The sequence below is a fragment of the Myxine glutinosa genome, chromosome 1, assembly GCF_964187855.1.
Source record: "Myxine glutinosa chromosome 1, kmMyxGlut1.1, whole genome shotgun sequence".
In the NCBI taxonomy this organism is placed as follows: Eukaryota; Metazoa; Chordata; class Myxini; order Myxiniformes; family Myxinidae; genus Myxine; species Myxine glutinosa.
Genome location: NC_136261.1, coordinates 402,810,770 through 402,829,467, shown reverse-complemented (window position 1 = coordinate 402,829,467; position 18,698 = coordinate 402,810,770). Strand labels below are relative to the sequence as shown.

General features: G+C 41.4%; 1 protein-coding gene across 4 annotated transcripts in view; it reads left to right on the top strand.

Moving 5' to 3' along the window:
• Window positions 1-17,933, top strand: part of LOC137417134 (uncharacterized) — an 88,137-nt gene extending 70,204 nt beyond the window's left edge. For 2 of the 4 annotated variants that reach the window (XM_068102918.2, XM_068102924.2), the window contains 2 exons: window positions 14,227-14,367; window positions 14,485-17,933. In XM_068102918.2, the coding sequence (XP_067959019.2) occupies window positions 14,227-14,367; window positions 14,485-16,529 (2,186 nt within the window). In that variant the 3' untranslated portion in view covers window positions 16,530-17,933. The remainder of the gene's footprint in view (window positions 1-14,226; window positions 14,368-14,484) is intronic. The other 2 variants (XM_068102933.2, XM_078770397.1) reach the window with 1 other exon arrangement.
• The last annotated feature ends 765 nt before the right edge of the window (window positions 17,934-18,698 follow it).

The following is an 18,698-nucleotide window of genomic DNA, read 5'->3' as shown; positions in this document are numbered from 1 at the left end:
CTTCTTGTCCTACTCACTCACTCCGCCTTCTCTTCCTCCTCTTCCTCTTCGTTGTCGTCCGGTTCCGGTTTCATTTAAAACATTAACTTTTTTACCTTTTGAAAATAGAATCTCCATTTCCCTCAAACGACAACAATAATAGTACTTGGAATCAAAAATGTTTACAGTGGATGAAAACCACAACAACGGAAGTGACGAATCCGTTACACCTGTCTCCTTCCTCCAAATCCTGGTGGTGTCTGGTCAATTCAGTTTCTGGTGTTTGTTCCCCCTCCATCCCCCCCCCCCCCCCCCCTTACCTCAAATGGCTACACAGATGACACCGCATGTGACAAAGCCGATTGCCTCAACTCTGTGTTTGCCTCAAAAGCTTGTGTCCCAAACCCATCTCTCTCTGTTCCCACCTTACCCAGTCGAACCCAACTGCTCCTGGACTCTGTGTCCTTCTCTCCTGACAAGGTGGAGAAGTTTTTGTCAAACCTCGACTCTCATTCTGCAACTGGACCAGACGGCATCAGCCCATGGGTCCCAAAATCCTGCTCTGCCGCTCTATCTCACCCTCTTTCTGTTCTGTTCACCCTCTCTTTTGCTCAAGGTCATCTGCCAGCAACTTGGAAATCAGCAAACATTACCGCTTTGCACAAAAATGTGCAAAAACAGATCCTTGCAACTAGAGACCAATCAGCCTGCTCCCATTTATCAGCAAAGTCATGGAATCCATCATTGCTTCGGATATCAAATCCTTCCTCTTCTCCAATGGCTTGATCTCCGATTATCAATTTGGATTCAGACCAGGTCATTCTACTCTGGACATGTTGCTTCTGCTGTCTCAACAATGGATGGAGGTCCTCAATGCCAAACAGGAAATCAGAGCTGTCTCCCTTGACATATCACGTGCCTTCGATATGGTCTGCCACCCGGCCCTGCTCACCAAACTCTCCTCCTGTGGTATCCATGGAAATCTCCACGCATGGCTTAGGGACTTCCTCTTTGGTCGTAGTCAACATTTGGCCCTGAATGGATTTCTCTCATCTCCTCTTCCTGTTCAGGCTGGAGTTCCCCAAGGCAGCGCTTTGCGCCATGTGCTTTTTCTGGTCTTCATCAATGATCTCTCTGACTCTCTGGAAAATCCTCTCTGTCCCTTTGCTGATGACTCCACTCTCTGCCATTCCATTCCTCATCTGTCAGATCGGCAGTCTGTAGCCTCCTCACTCTCTGCAGACCTGGACAAAATCACAGACTGGTCAAACAAGAGGAACATGTCTTTCAATCCTGACAATTCTCAAACTCTTACTATGTCTCTCCGAAAAGACCAACTGGAAAACCTTCCCATCTACGTTCTCAACAATCCTCTCGAAGAAGTTCTGTCGCTCAAGCTTTTGGGTCTCACTATCTGCCATGATCGTTCTTGGGAAAACCACATTTCCAAGCTGGCCTGCAAAGCCAGTCGCTGACTGTGCATCCTCAGTCGTGCGAAGTCCTTCCTTGGCACACCTGAGCTCCTCACCAAATACAAGGCTTTCATCCGCAGCTCAATGGAATACTGTTCCCCCCTCTGAGCCGGTGCGCCTGCCTCACACCTAGCTCGGCTTCACGCTGTTGAAACCAAAGCTTTCAGAATCATTGGAATCTCCTGCGATGAAGCTAACTCCGAGGGCCTTTCACTCACTCACCGCAGGCAGGTTGGTGGTCTTTCTTTCCTCTACCGACTCCTCTCCAGCCTTGCTCCCCCAGCTCTCTCTGTGCTCTGTCCCCCAAATATTCCTGCAGGTCGCACAAGATCTGCCAGCAACCCTCTTATCGTTAAACTGCCAAAATCAAGGCTCTCTGCTCACCTTCACTCTTTCATTCCCCTTTTCTCCTGCCTCTGGAACAAACTCCCCCACTCTGGAACAAATTCCCCCACTCCCTTCAATCCCACTCCTCCCTCCAGGTCTTTAAAATAGCTGTTCACCACCATCTCTTATCTTCCCCCATCCAAAACCTTGATCTTTTCTACCCCCGCTAATTCACCCCAGATATACTTTTTTGAAATTCCACCTTCTTTCCTGGTAGTCCTTGCAGTGTCCATATGTTTTATACCTCTCCCGCCTCCCCCCAAGCCCTCTCCCTCCCACAGTTCTCTCGATTTTCCTGCTCTCAAATGTTGTGTTTGTGTCCTTTCCCCTCTCTCCCCATCTTGTCTACCGCTCCCCATGTTATATGTTTTATGTGTCGGTGTGACTTTTTGTGTGATTAATGTTAGCTCTTTCGCGAGCCTTGATCCTGTATACAAAAGTTAGCTCTTTCACGAGGCTCGATCTTGCATACAAAAAAGAAAAAGAAAAAGTGATTTGGCTGGGAACGCTATTTTTGATTTATTGATTAATCAATACATCGATTATTTATTTAATTATTCGATTAATGAGTTTTAAAAAATAATTTTTTGTTACAGATTCGGATGAAATGGTGGTGGTTTCTGTGTTCTATTAGGCAATTGATTGATTTTTTTTATTTTAAATTCGATTATTATTTGTTTATTTTAAATATTTATCATTTATTAACTCGACTGGACTACCATCCAGTTGAGTTCATCACATGCTGAACCCTCCGGTGTCCAGCGTCTGTCATCGTCGTCATCGTCTGTCATCTGTCGTCCGTTAACTTTTCGACGTTAACACTCAAGAGTCCACCAATATCAACCGATTATGATCAAACTTGACATGCAGCATCCTTACCTCAAGGACCAGGTTGGTATTACATTCCAGCCCGATCCGTTGAAAAATGGCAGACTTAGGCAACCATTTTGTTTTTGGTCATGAAAATGACTAACACTCTAGCGTCCACAAATATTAACAGATTTTGATCAAACCTATAATGTTTAACTCTTACCACACAAGGTAGGTTGCTATCGCATTCCAACCCGATCCGTCACAAAATGGCCGCCATAGGCTGCCATATTGTTTTCAGCTCTGTTACGACGTTAAGACTTCAACGTCCACAAATATTTATGGATTTTGATCAAACTTGGTGTGTGGGACTCTTACCACCTACTCAAGTTCAAAATTTAGTTCAGATCCTCGTGATCGACAATGCACTTGCATGAGTCTCGGTATGTTGGCACATGTGTTTGAAAACTATGATTTTTCAGAAGATTTTCTGAATACTGTATTGAGAGAGTGTGACAGAATATACCGGTCTCAAGTTGATATGCTATTAAGACGAGGTACGTTCAGATTGTATCAATTGTAAAACAAGGACAAGTATAAGGATACAATGACCTTAAAATTATTACACAAGGTTGTTGGCTTTTCATTTATGTCAAATTTAGTACAGACAACTGACCTACTTTAAAGTTGTCCAGTCAGTTCAGTTGAGTTCTGCTTCCCTGGAAGCTCTAGTTTTCCTTCTCATCTGGCCAATATCTCAGCCACCTTTTGAGCTGGGAAGCTGATATTTGGGCATGACAATGGCCAAATGATTTATCTGTAAAGGGTATTTTTGATTTATTGATTAATCAATTAATCGATTAAATATTTATTGATTAATAAATTAAATATTTAGTTATTTTAATTAATGACTTGTTTAATTAAATTTCTAAAAGTTACATCTTTGGATGAAGCACTGGTGGTTTAGTTATGCTATTAGGCAATTGATAAAGAAAATATTTTATGACAATCTTTTATTGATTTTAATTATGCAATTAATCAATCAAATATTGTGCACCTCTCCCTCCAAATACAGTCTCTTTGAGCTGCACGGTGGTATTGCCGGGTGCCGGAGGCGCCGTGCTGGAGGATATTTAATTATTTGGCCTGGTGTACTTTGAATGTATCTGGGCAGTGTACTTTGAATGTATCTGTACTTGTTAAGTATTTTCTTTCAACCAATGATTGTTTGGCTCATTTTGAGGGTCTGTACTTCACTTACGAGAAAATATCCACATGTAGATGCTGTAGCAGTGTAGTTTACAACTTGATGAATTATTTAGCTTGCATATTCGCTCAAAAGCAAGGTGAAAATTATTTAATTATTTTTTTAAACATAATTTCAAATCCATTCTAGCCTGGTGTTGGCTTAATGTTTAGGGTGCTGGCTTTGGGTCCGAGGATCTTGAGTTTGAATCCCAGTCAATCGTTGAATGAACGCCAGGGGGGTTGACTCAGCCTGTCATCCTTCCAAGTTCGGCAAATTGAGTACCAGCTCACTGGTAATTGGGGCACTGCATCAGTGCCGCAAACACGCTACCAGAGAAATGATGCAAACCCGCAGCCACCGCCTGCATACGAAACAACAACAACAATTTCATTATTTTGTCAAATTTTAGATCTCCATTGGGCATTTTAAAATGGAAGACGCCTCTTCCCCACCCCCCATCCCTCCCCCCCCCCCCAACCCAGAAGTCAAGAAAACGGAAACAGCCTTCCTTACAATGTGATGAGGTCAGAAAGGCCAAGGTTCATCAGGTGTGTGTGCTTTATTCATCAGGTTCAATGAATGGACAATTTACTTTCTTATCTCATTTGAAAGATCCTATTCAGAGGTTGAAAACGCTTCAAGACATCCGTGACAAGCGACTTTCCGAACCTTCAGGGTTGCCCCTCCTTATGGAAGAGGCCTGTCGATGCATTCCCGCAGAATGTTTATTAGAACATGATTACCATTGAGACTGTTACCAGAAGTTCACCATGAATCTTCATCTGTCGATGCATTCCCGCAGAATGTTTATTAGAACATGATTACCATTGAGACTGTTACCAGAAGTTCACCATGAATCTTCATCATTTGACTCAAAGTGAAAAGGATGATGCAGGCCCTTCAACTTCTTGAGTATAACGACGATCTTCAAGCGACAAAGATACCATTATATTTCAACCTGACTGTATCTTTTGTGCAAAAGGAAGGCTTGAAAGGTATTAAGATCAAAGGTGTGTGGACAACAGAGAGCACATCCAAGTTTAAATATAATGGTTAAAAGAAAGTACTTGATGTTGCAGATAAAAGGGGTGATGAGCAGTTGTTGGTAAGAATAAGGGGCTTTGATTTGTTTGCCTCTGAGGCAAGGTATCGCAAAAGTTGTACAAATTACATTGCAAACATAAAGCCAGGTAAATGGAGAAGCCTAAACGAAAAAGAGAAGATCGAGCAACAAAATCTAGAAGAAGCTCAAAACAAGGCTTTCAAACATGTATGTCGAATCGTAAATGATGAAATTCGATGTAACTGTAAAGTAATGGAGCTAAGTGATCTTTGCAAGCAATATGTATCTGTTCTCCAAAGCAGCCCATTTCCAAATCCCAAGTACAGAGCAAGTAAGTTGAAAAGCAAACTAGAAAGGAATGAAATGTACGTGGTTAAGTTGTCATTCTGCAAACTTGTTGACAAAGGAAAGTTTCAACGTTTCCTGGTATTTAGTTCCAACATTCAGTGTAGATGGAGCCATTAAAAGATGAGGCCAATAAATTTGTTGAGACATATCCATCTGGGATATTAAAGCATGATTAGATATTTTGTGCGGAACCCAAAAAATAATCTTGATTACACATGTGCACGACATTTTCCTTTGAGGAGTTCAACATTGATATTTTATTTTGTTTTAGAGCTAAAGGGCCGATATCTGTGTCCAGTTTTAATCATACATTCTCATGGGGTGAAAGTTAACTTTTAAAGTTTTGAAGATGAACACGTGCTACAACATTCCTCGTTGATTTCCTCTTCTGCCCCCCCTTTTGGGGGGGGGGGTTCATTTTCATCTTTTTTTCATGTTTTCAAACTTGTAATGATGTATCTTATTGTTCATGAGCAGTGTACACTCGACAAGTTAACTATTTCTTTATCATGTAGATGGTGCAACTCTACCCCTAGGATGCTCAGATTAATGCTTTTACAGAACAATTTGTCCATTACTGCATTATGTTCACCATATCCTTGTGCATTGTATTGCTCTCGTTGAATTTCTCCATTTTCCAAAATATATATGAATTGTGTTGAATTGTTTACTCATAGACTGTTTTAGATGTGATAACCATGAATGAAAAAAAATATCTTCGTCTGCCTTTACTCAAAAACATCACATGGATTGATAAACTTATCGGAGATCAACAAAGTCTTCATGAAATGTCCAGGAAATAAATCAAATATCCCAAACATATTGATACTCTCTCAGACAATCTGTCTCCACAAAATATGTTCCAGAAGTTGTTAATGAAACTGTTTGAATTAAAGTGATTTTGCTGATCTACATATATCACATTTTAAAAAAGTATTCTTTATGGAGACATGTTCACGGTTTTCTTTAAATCTTTGAAACAAGTGAATAGTCCAATGTAATGTCACGACCAACCTGTCAATTATTTTTGGAATACATGTGGTATTAGTTATCAAGTTTATTTGCATGTTTGCTTGTGAATAAATTAATTGTTATGTGTGTATTCTTGATGCTGCATATTATTTATTTCCGACTGCAACATCAATACTTGTTCTAACCAGGAAAAAAAATCCCTTTTATGTGGGTTAACTACAGAATGTATGATGTTTTCAGCATGCTGACGTCATGTGATGTCATTAAGTATAACACAGACAACATCTGTATAAACTGAAATAAGTGTAAGAATAGCGGCAGATATGACATATTTCAATATGTGCTGAAATGACTATTAACACAAGAAGACGTCATGCGTAGCACGATACTTGCAAAATCCGCCCTCCCCCCCCCCCCCCCCCAAGTTTTCCATTGATACAGCAAATTGTCCATTTCATGAAGATTAAAATTTACAATCTTGATCAAAGCTCGGGTCAACAGGATGAAAAGTGACGATTTTTCAGATGAAAAATGAGGATATTAGAAATTTGACCTATGTTGACCCTTTGGCCTATGTTGACCTTTTGGCCTATCTTCACCTAAAATATAATTCGTGGTTGAATTCAGTGACCAGATATGCAAGTCCTCTTCAAATTTCAAGTCAATCAAATGAAAATTGAGGATTTTAGAAATTTGGCCTATGTTGACCTTTTGGCCTATGTTGACCTCAAATATACTTGGTGGTTGAATTCATTGACCAGATATGCAAGTCCTCTTCAAATTTCAAGTGAATTGGTTGAAAATTAAGGATTTTAGAAATTTGGCCTATGTTGACCTTTTGGCCTATGTTGAGCTTTTGGCCTTTGTTCACCAAAAATATAATTTGTGGTCGAATTCAGTGACCAGATATGCAAGTCCTCTTCAAATTTCAAGTCAATTGGATGAAAATTGAGGATTTTAGAAATTTGGCCTATGTTGATCTTTTGGCCTAAGTTGACTTCAAGAATACTTGGTGGGTGAATTCAGTGAGCAGATATGCAAGTCCTCTTCAAATTTCAAGTCAATTGGATAAAAATTGAGGATTTTAGAAATTTGGCCTATGTTGACCTCAAAAATACTTGGTGGTTGAATTCAGTGACCAGATATGCAAGTGGTCTTCAAATTTCAAGTCAATCGGATGAAAATTGGGGATTTTAGAAATTTAGCAAATTTGGTGACCTTTGGCCTATGTTGACCTTTTGACCAATTGACCCCAAAAACAATAGGCTTCTGGCTTTTGACCAACTCTACCATTTGGGGAAGTTTGGTGAAGATCGGTTGAAAATTGTGACCTGTAGGCCGGTGACAAACAAACAAACAGACAGACAGACAGAGTCACAAACACAACCGATCAATATACTTGAAAAATCTTCGAATTTGCAAGTAATAAAATCAAAATTTGACAAATAAGTAAAACTTTGTCAGATTGTTAAACATAATAAAAAGTAATGACATGCCAAATTCGGTGTCATTTGAGCTGATAATTATTGAGAAACAACATAACGAGGGTGCAAGTAATTCACATACCTCAATATATTAAAATTACATCGATATATTAAAAAATTAAATATATATTAAAATATATATTTATTATTAAAAATATATATATTATATTAAAATATATTATAGTATAGTCTTTGTGGTATTTATATATTTATATATTACTTATATATTTATATTATTATATATTATAGCATTTAATATATAGTCGATATATTAAAAAAAGGGACATTTTGACGTGTGTGTACCAGTATGATAATAGAAAACATAGACCAAAATAATTTTTTTGATAACATTTTTTTCCATCTAAGGAGAAATCACTGATCATAATTATGCACATTGGGGAGTATCACGGGGGGGGGGAGGTTGGCTGAAGGGGGTGCACGATAGGCCCGTCTGGCCCATGGACTATAAGATCCAGGCTTTCAGTGACATATTGGATGCTACTATCCAGTCTGTACCTCTCTGTGGCGAGGATGTTGAGATCACATCGGGATTCACTTAACTTTTTTTTTTTCTTTTTTTTTTGGGATACTTAATCGAGGCTCGTGAAAGAGCTAACATTTATTTCACAAACAAATCAACCAGACAAACAAAACATACAAAAAGAGGGAGCGGAAGACAAGATGGGGGAGAGGAGGGGAAGCACACAAACACAACACCTGAGAGCAGGGAGAAGCATGGGAGGGAGAGGGCCTGGGGGGAGGAGGCATGGGAAGGGGGGGGGGGAGGTGTAAAACAAACTTGGCAGTGATATTAATGTTTCCACATGTTGTCCCCGAGATGTGTAAGCCTGAGGGCCGACCACATGCCTCGTGGTTGCAGTAGGTTGATCGGTATCTCAAGGAGATGGGAATGGGCTGGGCGTCATGCTGTCTGGGGGATGGTGGCATGGAGGCCCGTGGAGTATCGGCAGAAAGTGGGCGTGGCAATGCGCTGCCATACCTGACCTAACCTGGCTAACAGTGTTTGTGGTATTTTCAGCTGGGATGAAAGTTATGGGAAAAAAAATCTCAGTTTAACTGTGGTGTCAGCAAGGGGTTTTTTATTTTTTATTTTTTAAATACTGAATCGAGGCTCGTGAAAGAGCTGACAACCACGAGGGAAAGACAGCACAGGGGGACCACGGGGGAAAGACAGTACAGGGGGAAACATTCATTAAAACACATTCAACAAAAAGACATCCAGGAACACAGTACAGGGGGACCACGAGGGAAAGACAGTACAGGGGGAAACATTCATTAAAACACATTCAACAAAAAGACATCCAGGAACACAGCACAGGGGGACCACGAGGGAAAGACAGTACAGGGGGAAACATTCATTAAAACACATTCGACAAAAAGACATCCAGGAACACAGCACAGGGGGACTACGAGGGAAAGACAGTACAGGGGGACCGCGAGGGAAAGACAGTACAGGGGGACCGTGAGGGAAAGACAGCACAGGGGGAAACATTCATTAAAACACATTCAACAAAAAGACATCCAGGAACACAGCACAGGGGGACCGCGAGGGAAAGACAGTACAGGGGGACCGCGAGGGAAAGACAGTACAGGGGGACCGTGAGGGAAAGACAGCACAGGGGGAAACATTCATTAAAACACATTCGACAAAAAGACATCCAGGAACACAGCACAGGGGGACCATGAGGGAAAGACAGTACAGGGGGAAACATTCATTAAAACACATTCGACAAAAAGACATCCAGGAACACAGCACAGGGGGACCATGAGGGAAAGACAGTACAGGGGGAAACATTCATTAAAACACATTCAACAAAAAGACATCCAGGAACACAGCACAGGGGGACCGCGAGGGAAAGACAGTACAGGGGGAAACATTCATTAAAACACATTCGGCAAAAAGACATCCAGGAACACAGTACAGGGGGACCTTGAGGGAAAGACAGCACAGGGGGAAACATTTATTAAAACACATTCAACAAAAAGACATCCAGGAACACAGCACAGGGGGACCACGAGGGAAAGACAGCACAGGGGGAAACATTCATTAAAACACATTCGACAAAAAGGGTTGCTGCAAATTGGAACATGCATTCCATAATATTGGCATTTCTTGTGCCTTCACCACAAAAGACATTTGGATTCCCATTTTGTGCTTGGAGGTAGCTGTTTCATTACCCCACACACTCAAAGTGATAAGTGGACTTAAGCAATTGGTTCACGTCTATCTGTCCACAAATGTGGATAACTTATTTAAATTGAATGTTATATTTTGAACATTAATCGGAAAATGAACCAGTAAACAAACCTGTCGCTTAATTGGCTGTCTGTTTTCACCGACTGCACATGCGCAGAGAAGAGAAAGATAGTATTATGATGGTTGTGAACCGCCCCCCCCCCCCTCCCCCCGGGGTGAGAACATCGATGAACGTGAAGAACTCTCTAGAATCAGTTATGCTGTTGTGTTGGGTGGGTTTAGTTAGATTATCCCTTTCTCTGCAATTCTCTTACCTGATGCTCTCGCATCTTTCAGACAAAAACCCAAAAGCACTCGGAGGGAAAGATCGTTGGGTGTACGGGAAAAACCATGACAAGAGCAGCAGCCGACCATGGGGATGGTCCGGCCATTCGGAATGATTGTTGCGGGAGAATCATGTTGTACATGCTGCACATATTGTACATGTTGTACATGCTGCACCGAGTCAAAGGGCACGCCACGACCTCACCTTCCAGAAAGCCCACCTCTTACGCACATTACTCCCTCATATATCCGCTCGATCGAATTGGCTTATAAGCCGGAATACCAGAGTTGCTGCTGTTGGAATGTGCTGTTGACCCGAGGAGAAGCTGCCTACCTGTTTGCGCCATGGAGGGATCGCTTGCCAAGATCAATTGCGCTGAAGCTTGGACGGGCTGCTCCATAGGTGAGACAGACAGCGCGAGGCAGACTGCATTGTGAGGAGTCAAGCATGGTGCTGATGGACGAGAGCAAGAGAGCCACAAGGTTCTAAGCGTGGGAAGATATTTCCATTACTGATACACATGATCCTTCTCTTGCTTTCCTCAAAATAACTGCTAATTTGTCTCCTTCGGATGCACAAGGAGTATCACAGTTGAAAGAACTATCAACGATTGGCCTCTTGATCCATCTGTTTGATGTTTACATTCGCACGTCACACTCTTCCTCTGAATTCTAAAGCTTACACGACACACACTGTTCTCATTCACACTCACTACATTCTGCTCTCATTACCCCTCCCTTTTTCCTTGTTTGTCTTCCCATTGCGGGATTGGCACACGTATGTCGATGCCTGCCGAGGGTGAGACAAAAGTCTACCATATACTTTGCCCTCCCTCTTTATCATTGTCACTTCCTCTTTGTACTTTTTGTCCCACGTCACACCGCGGAGCAAAAGGGGGACTATGGTTTTCCCCTCCGTCCGTGTGTCCGTCCGTGTGTCCGTCCGTGTATGCATCCGTGCATGTGTGCGTAAGCGAAGGACTGAATTATAAGTTGGTGTGTGGGTGCAACCCACGTCAAAATCCAAGATGGCCACCGCCATGTATGTCTGACGCCATGTATGTCTGACGCCATGTATGTCTGAACCTTGTGAGCGGAATATCTTGAAAAATAAACGAACTACTCACTTTTAATCTGGTTTGTGGGTGTATCTACACATGAGGAAGAACGCTATTGAAAATTGGGTCGCCACGTCAAAATCAAAGATGGCCACCGCCATGTATGTCTGAACCTTGAGCGGAATATCTTGAAAAATAAGCGAAGTACCAACTTCTAATCTGGTGTGTGGGTGTATCTTGGCATAAGGAAGAACGCTATTGAAAATTGGGTCGCCACCTCAAAATCCAAGATGGCCGCCACCATATATATGTCTGAAATTTGTGAGCGAAATATCGTGAAAAATAAACAAACTACTAACGTCTAATCTGGTGTGTGGGTGTATCTACGCATAAGGAAGAACGCTGTTGAAAATTGGGTCGCCACGTCAAAATCGAAGATGGCCACCGCCATGTATGTCTGAACCTTGTGAGCGGAATATGTTGAAAAATAAGCGAAGTACCAACTTCTAATCTGGTGTGTGGGTGTACCAAGGCATAATGAAGAACGCCATTGGCAATTGGGTCGCCACGTCAAAATCCAAGATGGCCGCCACCATGTAGATGTCTGACCCTTGTGAGCGAAATATCTTGAAAAATAAACGAACTACTAACTTCTAATCTGGTGTGTGGGTGTATCTAAGCATAAGGAAGAACGCTATTGAAAATTGGGTCGCCACGTCAAAATCTAAGATGGCCACCTTGCATCTTCCACTTTGTCAACTCACATCACTTCACCGACGGGGGACCTAGGCATAACGCTTGTTTAAGTGATTCTTCACCATTGGGAAATAGGGCCGTGGATGGATGCTTTTGATTACAAGTAATTATGTATTATGTATTGTGGTTTTCTGGTCGACTCTAGGATACAAAACGTAAACTGTTCACCTGGCTGACGTATGCTTTCTCCTGAGTGCCGTTCTAGTTGTTTGATGTGCTTGTAAATGCACGACGTGGCCAAAAGTATGTGGACACCTGAACATCACACCTGTATGTGCTCGTCAAACATCTCATTCCAAAATCATGGGCATTAATATGGAGTTGGTCTCCCCCTTTGCTGCTATAACAGCCTCCACTCTTCTGGGAAGGCTTTCCACTAGATGTCAGAATATGGCTGCGGGGATTTGCTTCCATTCAGCCACAAGAGCATTAGTGAGGTTGGGCACTGATGTTGGGCGATTAGGCCTGGCTCGCAGTCACGTTCCAATTCATCCCAAAGGTGTTCGATGGGGCTGAGGTCAGGGCTCTGTGCAGGTGAGTCAAGTTCTTCCACACCGATCTCGACAAACCATTTCTGTATGGACTTCGCTTTGTGCACAGGGGCATTGTCATGCTGAAACAGGAAAGAGCCTTCCCCAAACTGTTGCCACAAAGTTGGAAGCACACAATCGTCTAGGATGTCATTGTATGCTGTAGCGTTAATATATCCCTTCACTGGAACTAAGGGCCCCAGCCCGAACCACAAAAAACAGCCCCAGACCATTATTCTTCCTCCACCAAACTCCACAATTGGCACTATGCATTCGGGCAGGTAGCGTTCTCCTGGCATCCGCCAAAACCAGATTCATCCGTCGGACTGCCAGATGGTGAAGCGTGATTCATCACTAGAGCACGCGTTTCCACTGCTCCAGTGGTCCGTTTCCACTGCTCCATTGCCATTTTCACATGCAGTGTCAGGGCTGCCAAACCATATCGAAGACACAACATATGTCAAGGGAGAAGGCTCTGATTTCCTGTTTAGCATTGAGGACCTCCATCCATTGTTGACACAGCAGAAGCAGAATATCCAGATTAGAGTGGCCTTGTCTGAACCCAAAATGATGATCAGAGATCAAGCCATTGGAGAAGCGGAAGGATTTAATATCAGAAGTAATGATGGATTCCATGGCCTTGCTGATTATTGGGAGTAGGCTGATTGGTCTGTCGTTGCAGGGATCTGTTTTTGCACATTTTTTGTGTAAAGTGGTAATGTTTGCTAATTTCCAGGATGCTGGCAGATGACCTTGAGCAAAAGAGAGGGTGAAAAGAACAGAGAGAGGGTGAGATAGAGCGGCAGAGCAGGATTTTGGGACCTGTGGGCTGATGCCGTCTGGTCCAGTTGCAGAATGAGAGTCGAGGTTTGACAAAAACTTCTTCACCTTGTCAGGAGAAAAGGACACAGAGTCTAGGAGCAGCTGGGTACGACTGGTTAAGGTGGGTACAAAGAGCAATGGGATTGGGACACAAGATTTTGAGGCAAACACAGAGTTGAGGCATTCAACTTTTTCACGTGCAGTCAGGTGTTTAGCTATTTGAGGTAAGGGAGGGCAATGGAGGGGAACAATCACCAGAAACAAATTTGACCAGATGCCACCAGGATTTGGAGGAGGGAGACAGGTTTGAGAGTTCAGTCTTGAGAGGACAGAGATATTATTTCCTGGCTCTCCTGAGGGTAGACACACACTTGTTCCGAGCTTTGTGAAAGGAAATTTTGAGAATTTTACAACAGAAGTAAAATCTAGAATTTTTTCTTGATTAATTTTGCAATCTTTATTTTATTTAAATTGAATAAAGTACTTTAACACTGTTGAACACAAATCGCCTTCTTGTTGCTTCCACTAAACTCCAGTTTAGCAGTACTTGAACATGTTAATTAAGTTGGTGAATAAGGGTGATGTGGAAGACTGCTTCATTGTGCTTAACATCTGGAATTTTTCTTTTTACCAATTTTAATTTCATTATTATATTTAAATTGAAATACACATTCCATGGCGTAACATGTTCAATGAACCTAGATGGTTCTCAATCTCATTTCCCTGCAAAAGACTGATGCTGATTTGTACACAGGTGATGTCTATTTTGTAAATGTGGAAGGCAGACAACACAACAACGATTCATCTGTCACAGAAGATTCAAAATGTGCTTCTGCAAAGGAAGGCTCAGATGATATTCACATGACAAACGGAAGTGCTTCCTGTTTTGCAAATGGTGAGTGGAAAATTTAACATACAATCTTTTGTGTTGAGAAAATACAAGATTTTCAGAAATGTGTTAAATATTTCGCATTTTGATTTTGACCAAAAAATGTGTTCTTTCTTTCTGTAGAACAATCAAGAAGTAATATGGGACAAATAAGGTCCAGTCGTTGCTTGACAGTGTGGAAGAAGCCTTTTTTGAAGAAACCATCACAAGATCAAGGCTCGCTTCCGTTAAAATACAAGTGCGTGTCTGGGCCTTGCAACACTAACATTCAGATTAAATTATGCAAACACAAAAAGGTTGTTGAAAGGCGAATACGCTACAAGTGTAATGTGTGCAGAATGGATTTTTCTTCAACGAGTGACATCAAAATACACATGAGGATCCACACTGGAAAACACCTCCACAAATGCTCGATATGTGATAAAGCTTTCTCTCAAAAAGGCAGTTTGAAATTACATATGAGGATCCATACAGGAGAGCGACTTCACAAATGCTCGATATGTGATAAGGGTTTCTCTCAAAAAGGCAATTTGAAATTACATTTGAGGATCCATACAGGAGATCGTCCTTTCAAATGTTCGATATGTGATAAAGGTTTCTCTCGAAAATGCAGTTTTAAATTACATATGATGATCCATACAGGAGAGCATCCTTACAAATGTTCGATATGTGATAAAGGTTTCTCTCATAAAGGCAATTTTAAATTGCATATGAGGATCCATACAGGAGAGCGACCTTACAAATGCTCGATATGTGATAAAGGTTTCTCTCATAGCTGCAAATTGAAATTACATATGAGGATCCATACAGGAGAGCGTCCTTATAAATGCTCGATATGTGCCTACGGTTTCTCTAAAAAAGGCAATTTGAAATTGCATATGAGGATCCATACAGGAGAGCGTCCTTACAAATGTTCGATTTGTGATAAAGATTTCTCTCAAAAAGACAGTTTGAAATCACATATGAGGATCCACACAGGAGAGCGACTTCACAAATGCTCAATATGTGATAAATGTTTCTCTCAAAAAGGGCATTTGAAATTACATATGAGGACCCATACAGGAGAGCGTCCTTACAAATGTTCAATATGTGATAGAGGATTCTCGACAAAAAACAATTTTAAATTGCATATGATGATCCATACAGGAGAGCGTCCTCACAAATGCTCGATATGTGATAAAGGTTTCTCTCAAAAAGGCAATTTTGAATTACATATGAGGATCCATACAGGAGAGCATTCTTACAAATGTTCGATATGTGATAAAGGTTTCTCTCATCAAGGCAATTTTAAATTACATATGATGATCCATGCAGGAGAATACCCTTACAAATGCTCGATATGTGATAAAGGTTTCTCTCATAGCGGCAAATTGAAATTACATACGAGGACCCATACAGGAGAGCAACCTTACAAATGCTCAATATGTGATAAAGGTTTCTCTCAAAAAGACCATTTGAAATTACATATGAGGATCCACACAGGAGAGCGCCCTTACAAATGTTCGATTTGTGACAAAGGTTTCTCTCAAAAAGGCAGTTTGAAATCACATATGAGAATCCATACAGGAGAGCGTCCTTTCAAATGCTCGATATGTGATAATGGTTTCTCTGAAAAAGGCAGTTTGAAATCACATATGAGAATCCATACAGGAGAGCGTCCTTACAAATGTTCGATATGTGATAACGGTTTTTCTGAAAAATGCAGTTTGAAATCGCATATGAGGATCCATACAGGAGAGCGTCCTTACAAATGTTCGATATGTGATAACAGTTTTTCTGAAAAATGCAGTTTGAAATCGCATATGAGGATCCATACAGGAGAGCGTCCTTACAAATGTTCGATATGTGATAAAGGTTTCTCTCACAACAGCAGTTTGAAATCACATATCAGGATACATACAGGAGAGCATCCTTACAAATGCTCCATATGTGATAAAGGTTTCTCTCACAACAGCAGTTTCAAAAGGCATATGAAGATCCATACAGGAGAGCGACCGGACAAATGCTCGATATGTGATAAAGGTTTCTCTCGTACCAGCCATTTGAAAAGGCATATGAAGATCCATACAGGAGAGCGATTTCACAAATGCTCAATATGTGAGAAAGGTTTCTCTCGAAAAGACCATTTGAAATTACATATGATGATCCATACAGAAAAGCATCCTTAAAAATGCTTGATTATGTAATAATGGTTTCTCTCAAAGGCAGTTTGAAAACGCATATGAAGATCCATACAAGAGAGCTGAATACTGAAATACCAGAATATGAAAAATGAGGTGAAGAGAATTTCGAAATTGAAGAAACCTGAAATTGTACTCGTGATAGTCAGAGCAACAGTAAATCCGGATGATCAAGAAAAATCCAAACTGAGCTCTTAAAAAGTATTCCGGGGAATATCATGACAAATAACCTGCAGATGGAGGCTGTCTGAGGTTCATTGAGGATTCTAAAACTTGGAAAAAAGCTATGAGAATGAAATTTCCACAACCGGATTCATGAATAATAATCGTTTACGGAAAAAGGAATTGGAGATTTTGAGTTCTGGGGGAACTTCTTTCCACCTCCTAAAACCCACCTATGGAGATAACAACCAACGAGGGCATCCTTACAAATTTTCTATTTGTGACAAGGATTTTTTTTCTAAACGGTGCTTCAACTTCCATCGTGCAACCCAGGCTGGAGTGTTTGCATAAAAAGTGCTCTGACTGTGGGAAAAGGTTTGTTTTTGCTGATAAACGTTTGCTAAATTCACATAGCATTACCCATACTGGGTTGTACATTCCCCCCTTGTAAGCGATCCTCAGCCATAGGCAAGGTATTCAGTGAACCAGTAAGGAGAAAGCTATGGTAAAAGCGCACAGTCCTTTGGGCAAATACCTTGTAATCACAACTTCTCAGAGTACTATCTATAACCCCCGACAACCAGCCAGCACCCCGAACCCCTTGATGAAAGCCATATGGCTGGCTGTCACCAGAATGTCCACAACAATGACTGCAAACTGGCGTTGGAAGGCAACAAGAATCTCAAAATGCGAACCCCATCCGCATCCTCAAACTAAGTTTCAACAAAATGACAGCTTAAAAAAAAAGAGTAAACTTTATTAATTTGGTTCTCCCTATTCTTGTAATCGAGAATTGTTGAAAAATTGATGCCAAAAACTCAAATGTTAACAGAGCTTAATCTCTCAGTCTCTTCTTGGATCTCATCGTGCTTCTTTCAGGGTCTTCCTTAGGTTGCCAGTTTGTAATTCTTGTCTCTGTCCTTGCCATGCAACCAGCCAAGCTCCATTTGAGTTTTTTAATTGCAACCAGTGTTTAGGAATTTTGCTTTCTATCTGATTTGGTTGTTTTTCTTGTCCCTTTTTGGTTATGCTCAGATGGCATCTTTCCATGGGTTGAACATCAATTTTTACTCAATATTTGCTGTAGTCCATGTTTTATTGACATGTGTGATATTGGGAGAACAGCCTTGTTGTAAAATTGTGTATCAGAAGAAGACTCCTGCCTATGTTTTTCATGAAACTTGAATTTGTGAAGGGTTTCACAATAAAGAGAGGTCCTCAAAACACAAATCCACTGTCTGTATTATTGAGAATACAAGCATGATTCGGCGCCCCCCGCGCCGATATGTCTGAACCTTGTGAGCGAAATATCATATCATGCATGTTTTCTGCGTCTTCCACTTTGTCAACTCACATCACTTCCCCGACGGGGGACCCGGCGCGTAACGCTTGTTTAAGTTGAATTAAATACTTGAACACTGTTGAACACAAATCGCCTTCTTGTTACTTTCAATAACCACCAGTGTGGCAGTACTTGGACATGTTAAATAGGGTGGTGAATAAGGGTGATGTTGAAGACTGCCTCATTAGCCCTTAACATGCGGAATTTTTCTTTTTAACAATCTGTCACTTCATTATTGTCCCCCGTCGCACCGCGGAGCGAAAGGGGGACTATGGTTTTCCCGTCCGTCCGTCCGTGCATGCATGCGTGCATAAGCGAAAGACCACATTCGAATTTGGTGTGTGGGTGCAACCCACGTCTAAATTCAAGATGGCAGCCGCCATGTATGTCTGACGACATGTATGTCTGAAAGTTGTGAGCGGAATATCTTGAAAAATAAGCGAAGTACCAACTTCTAATATGGTGTGTGGGTGTACCTAGGCATAAGGAAGAACTCTATTGAAAATTGGGTCGCCACGTCAAAATCCAAGATGGCCGCAGCCATGTATGTCCGAACATTGTGAGCGGAATATCTTTAAAAATAAGCGAAGTACCAAATTCTAATCTGGTGTGTGGGTGTATCTAGGCATAAGGAAGAAAGCTATTGAAAATTG